General features: G+C 35.6%; 2 protein-coding genes across 3 annotated transcripts in view; one reads left to right on the forward strand and one right to left on the reverse strand.

Annotated features, from left to right (window-relative positions):
• Positions 1 to 4,525, forward strand: part of LOC134819610 (ubiquitin-conjugating enzyme E2 H-like) — a 58,941-nt gene extending 54,416 nt beyond the window's left edge. Inside the window, exons 2-7 of the mRNA XM_063829629.1 lie at positions 737 to 799; positions 1,129 to 1,320; positions 1,439 to 1,491; positions 2,555 to 2,683; positions 2,833 to 2,946; positions 3,381 to 4,525. Of these exons, the coding sequence (XP_063685699.1) occupies positions 747 to 799; positions 1,129 to 1,320; positions 1,439 to 1,491; positions 2,555 to 2,683; positions 2,833 to 2,946; positions 3,381 to 3,418 (579 nt within the window). The 5' untranslated portion in view covers positions 737 to 746 and the 3' untranslated portion in view covers positions 3,419 to 4,525. The remainder of the gene's footprint in view (positions 1 to 736; positions 800 to 1,128; positions 1,321 to 1,438; positions 1,492 to 2,554; positions 2,684 to 2,832; positions 2,947 to 3,380) is intronic.
• LOC134819580 (uncharacterized) overlaps positions 1 to 6,095 on the reverse strand; it is a 776,807-nt gene that overhangs the window by 165,966 nt on the left and 604,746 nt on the right. The gene's annotated exons all lie outside the window — the stretch shown is intronic.

Consider the following 6,095-nt stretch of genomic DNA (forward strand, 5'->3'; position numbering starts at 1 on the left):
GTTATACACATTTAATGATATAATATTTAAGAATAACTGCACCAAAATGGTTGAGTTTCTCCTAATCGTAATGCTATCTATTTGAAATTTGGAAGCATCAGGTTGCACAGCAATTGACTAACAAATTCCAAATTGCATTCTGTAATCAAAAACCCAATACGGCCTTTAGGTTAGAACAGTAATTTGTTGGGCATCATTCAACTATTCATTTCTTAGATATAGTTAAAAACTGATTGCCTTATAAAGGTGTTAAGATATCATGTTGTTAAGTTATTTAAGCTTGACAAGCCCATTGATATGTCGGAAAAGTTTCATCCTGTTATCTTAAATTATGTCTTAAATTGTTTTCAAGTTGCTGAGATTTATCATAAACAGTGAACTATGTCCAATGTACAGTTGTTTATATAAAAATGTTCTCATGTTCTGGTCTGTATGTTATATTGTTATGTGTACAATTTGTTCACATGCAGAGCTTGTATTGAGTGGTATATGTTGTTCTTATAATTATCTGATCTCCAAATTTATAGTGCACAACATTTTTCTTGGCTGCGTTTCACTATAATTAGAGTTTGTTAACTGTTCCAATAAAATTAGATATTAAATAAATCAAACAGGACTTTATTTGTGAAACTACAGCCCCTCAATAATATTCAATATTAGGAAATAAACGGAGTTCTGTTAAATAATCTAAAATGCGACAGTGACAGAAGAATAAATAGTTATTAAATTATTCATCAGCTGTTAAAATGTCCTCCCCATCGCCTGGGAAGAAACGGATGGACACAGACTTCGTGAAGCTGTAAGAATATTAATTACTGTTTTTAACATGATAATATTATGAATAACATCTTTAGCTAATTTCATCTATTATACTGATTAAATCGGAACATCAACGCAATACTCCTTACATATTATATATTATTATACATACTAGAAAGCTCGTGGCTCAGGAAGCTAATGTTATTCTTTGATAATCATTTTTTCGTATCGAAAAATTGAACACAGCGTAATAACAGCAAAACTGATCATAATGCCGATCCAAAATCTTTGCACGTGCGTTATTACTCTTACTTACTTACGGTTACTTCAGGTGTACTCTCTCCGTGTTCTCAATCTGTAACATTTCAGAATTGAGAATAACTACGAGGTTCAAATCCTGGGAGGAATCCACGAGTTTGTCGTTAAATTTGAAGGCCCTAAAGATTCTCACTACGAAAATGGTATCTGGAAAGTAAGGGTTGATCTTCCAGAGAAATATCCCTTTAAGTCGCCCTCTATTGGCTTCATGAACCGCATATTCCATCCTAACATTGATGAGATGTAAGTTTTAAGTAATCTAACTTTTAGATCTTGTTTTTATCTCATTTCTAAAATTAATCTTCACTTTATTACTTAAAAAGTTAAAATTCTTGCAGTTTTACAAATACATATGTTGCAGGTCTGGCACTGTTTGTTTGGATGTTATAAACCAAGCGTGGACTGCTTTATATGGTGAGTACCTGGTCACATACGTTTCTCTTCAATAGACTAATACCTTATTGGAATATTGGGCGAGAAATAAATTAGAGAAGTGCCAAGAACACTCTTATCTATGAATTTTGGTTAATCTTGTTTAAAATATGCAAAATGATATGAAAACTCACGCACTCAGTTTTGTGTGATTTGGCACGCAATGTGCGGAACAAATTCAATTCCATCTATGTATTTTCCACGCCTAGAATATGATGTACCTAGCAGGTGCTTTCCTTGGCGTGGGTCCTGGCAGATTAAGTAGCGATTTGGGGACAATATTTCAGCCTAATAGTCGACTAGATAGTTGTTAAGTAAAACTGGATGGATCACGTCATCTAGATAAGAAGGAAAGTTTGGTCGATATAATCGTGGTAACGTTACTCCAATTTACTGACCTAGACATCAGAATAGAAACTGAACTTATAACTTAACACTTGGTTCATGGTTGTGAGAAGATACTAGGATGTAACCACGTGGGGATCGAATTGCGCTGCCGGAATGTTTACACTCAGTAATACTACCTTGTATTAGTAGTAAAAGTAGTAGAAGTATAAGTAGTGATGAGAAAAGTAAAATGTATACGTAGTTCGGATATTTTACTCCAAATTGCCTGATAAGTGAACTGTAAGTCGTTAATAATAGCCTAAAATCTTACCTATTTTAAGCGCGCGGCGTTAGTTCTACAGTCGTTAGCATTCAGAAACAGGTTTTATCCTGTGAAAAGTGAATAAGTTTTCGCGCGCGTTTGTTTTTCTTTTTCAGATCAATTTATATAGATCGCGAGCGAGCGCGCAGAAGATACGCGCGTTCCGTTCGGCAAGATTGAATTATCTGTCATTTCGCGTCGGTTGTAACTCCAATTGTAGGTTCTAGGAAGCTATATTACAGCTATAGTCTGTACGATGCTCTTGGAAATTAGAGACAACTGCATCTGACAGATCGGGAAAATTCCTATGCGGTCGTTATCAAACTTGAATAATTGATTTAAAAGACTTTAGTATCTAACTGTAGCACTGTCACCTAACAACCAAATTCACCCTAGATTTACGGAACATATTTGATACCTTTCTCCCACAACTCCTGACGTACCCAAATCCAGTCGATCCTTTGAACGGTGATGCAGCAGCTTTGTATCTTCACAAACCTCAGCAATATAAAGAAAAAGTCAGAGGTGAGTCAAAGCCAGTCAATATTTTAACCATTTTTCCAGGAAATTCCAAAATTTGGATAGAAAAAATTGCGACGAACCTACCAGTAATAGTTCGCTTATAAAGTTTGTGAAACATGTTTTAGTCACAAACTGACACTGCACCCTCACAGAGTATGTGGACAAGTACGCCTCACCGGAATATGTGGACCGAATGGAGGTCACCAGTGGAGGGCAAGTAAGCCACCACGTTGAGGATAACGATGATGAGAGTTCTATGAGCTCAGGTGAGTCGAGCGATAAAACTGGGAAAACTCCATTTTCTCAGTATGGTCGAGATTACTCGTTTTTGTCATTTTTGGTTCACTGAGATTTGAGATCTTATTATCTAGAAATCGTGAGTTATATCTGAGACTCTGTCTAGACCTTCGTATAATTGTAACTATGGAAACTAACGATCTTCTAGTTACTGTGCATCAATTACCAGACTAATTTGTAGTTTTGATGAAATTTGTGTTATCTTACTCTTTCCCACTTTGACGCAAAAATGTTCCGAATAAACCTATAATAATTTCATTGTGGACGATCACTTCTTAATTTTCAATCATGAGTAAATGCCTAAGATTCCATGAGGGGTCAGGGGAATGTTACCATAAAACGTTTACGGAGAGGCAATGAAGCGAGCCATTTCATGACTGTTCATTAAATCTTAATATTTCAGATTATTCTGAAGACGAATGCAATGGGATGGAGCTGTGATAAAAGCCCGTATTTTGAATTCCTTAACTCCAGACTCCAGTGTTTGCTTCAGTGAGAGAATGAGTTTCCCGGATCCAGCTGCCGGAATCTTCACCTCGACCCTACTAAAACCACAGTCTGCATAGTAATGCCAAATATACAGCATACACGTCGTCCTCTGCGATCACGACGCCGGAATGCGCAGCTGTTGCTAACCGGGGGACTGCAGACTCATCACTCAATGGAATTTATTAATATTTTAAACTTATAATGCCTGGGAACCCGATTTGTAAATATATATTTAAACTTTCGATATCCAATTGTTACTATAGTCGTAACTTGCTGTGTGTTTATTTAAATTGTGGGTCCGAACTTTGCAGCAGTTACTGCTCTAAAACTGTTTTTGCCGAAAATGTTATCAATATGGACGTGAGTGGTAATAGTGGGAACTGGGAAGTGGCTTGTATTTATTAGGAGCTAGTAAAACTTAAACAACCCTTTCAATATTAAAGCATTTAAGATCATACGTAATGCGTATATATTTTATATTCAAATAATATAGATTTTGCAATTCTGAATATTTTAAACTCCTTATAGCTCCCACCGTTACCAATATCAATGCATTGTCTAAAATTTGGATACATATTTTCTATGTTTATTAATATCACTATAAGTGGCGATGATCTTTTAAGACTAGTTAAGGATACTTTCTTATTCTTACTAATACTTAGGCTCACTCAGATCAGGGGGTATTACATAGTAGCTTAGTTATCATTTGGTCTTTTAATAATTTGCGTTGTTTAAGTGGGATACGTTTCCTCTTACCTTGTTGATTTTTATGTAAACCGCAGAAATCTGCCTCTTAAAAGATAAAAAGACTCCAAATATCTTTCTGTAGTATCTTTAGTTGGAATGATACCGATGAATGCAGGGTGTACAGTATTTCTATGAACGCATCTAACTGAGAATTCCTAAAATCTACAGACACTTTCACCACTGCTTAAGCAAAGATAATTAACCTTAATCCTTATTGCCTATTCCTTTCGCGATGATGTTTCGAAGTTAGATGCGTCTCCCTTGGTTTGTCATGTTATGTGATATTTTGTTTTTTTAGTTTTCAAACACTAATTCCTGTCCCAATTTTTTCGCTCTCCCGAAATTGTGAAGCCAAATTCTTCAGAATTATTCACATAGTTCAACTTCATAATCTAAAAAAGTGACCTTATTTCCACTTCTCAATAACAATATTAGGCAAAAATCGGGATTTTGCTGACGTCAGCATCGCTGTTGTAATATTTGAACGAGGGTTTCAATTATATCGGGTTTCGGAATTCGGTTAAGTCGTCATACCCTTTAAGGGGGCAGGTAAGGGGGGGTCTTTATGGAAATTTTGAAAATCCCGGACCTGGAAAAATCGTCAAAAAACGAGGTCCAAGATTTTCAAAATCGAATAAAAAATTTTTAAAGGCCTATCTCAAAATTCTGATCGACCAGAAGTTTCTAAATGGTCATTAGAACATATCCTGAAAGTTTCAAGGTGTTTGCTCAAAAAATGTAGGAGAAGATAGATTTTTAGACTCGATTTTCAGGGCGCGCGATTGAAAATCGCTCGCGCAATACAATTAAACATGAGCGCTGACCTTTGACTGGCAATAAATTCGGCTAGGAACAATATTTTTCCATAGGACTAAAAGCAGCAGATAGATATCACTCCCCTCTATCAGAAACAACTATAAAATCAATTTCGAGAGAAATTTCATAAAGACCCCCCTGCCCCCTTAACTTTAACGTAAGCTTATCATAATTTCATTGTGGGTTCCATTGAAATTACCGGATAACCCGGTTATGTCAAAGCACCGACTATTAAATATCTGGTGATTAGGTAATAATGTGATTTTCGCACCTGTATGGCTGCATGATTCGTTCGCCATTTGGTTATCATTGATTGAAATTCATAGACAAAATTCTCAAAGTTTTAAAATTCAAAATTTAGCAACACATTAGTCACATTTTTGTACTGATGAATGTCCTAATCGACCAATCATCTGAGTCTAGTTATTAAGATAGGTATCACTATAAATATAATCGGGCATTTAAATCGACTAGACCATGCGGTAACCCATTACAAAACTTCCAAAACTGAGCGTGGAAGTTGCAGTAAAGTATTATATCGGGTAATGACCAGTGCTTCGCACTTCAGTGCAGATAATAACCCGCTGTATCCTGTTTCTAGGTGATTTCATTAAATTCAATGACTTGGTTATCTTTAGTCGACCTTTTAGAAACGCTGTTAATTTCGCACGAGAAAACCTTTCTCAACATTGTTACTATTGATCACAAACTTAGTAGGGGTCGTTCAAATGTAACGTTATCTGCACTTCGTAATCAGCATTACACATAGTTTTAATTCTAAATGGAAAGCTCCAATAGTTGTTGTGGCATTCGAAAAAACCCTCAGTGATTAAGTAATATGTGGACGACATTTAATCATTTGCTTTAGGGAAAGATTAGACTTGGACGTTGTTTTTAACTTAAAGTTAAACTATCTCCTGTTTAGAACTTTTATTTAATAAACATAATATAAGTTAACGACCCTTTATTGCAGGTTCTTTTGTTCAGGAAGTCCCTCTTTTTGATGATCGTATCCAATCGGCAATAGTTCATACTGAATTTGATTATCAGAAATATTCTCTAGGCA

This window comes from Bolinopsis microptera, chromosome 8 (assembly GCF_026151205.1).
Source record: "Bolinopsis microptera isolate Bmic1 chromosome 8, MBARI_Bmic_1.0, whole genome shotgun sequence".
Taxonomy (NCBI): domain Eukaryota; kingdom Metazoa; phylum Ctenophora; class Tentaculata; order Lobata; family Bolinopsidae; genus Bolinopsis; species Bolinopsis microptera.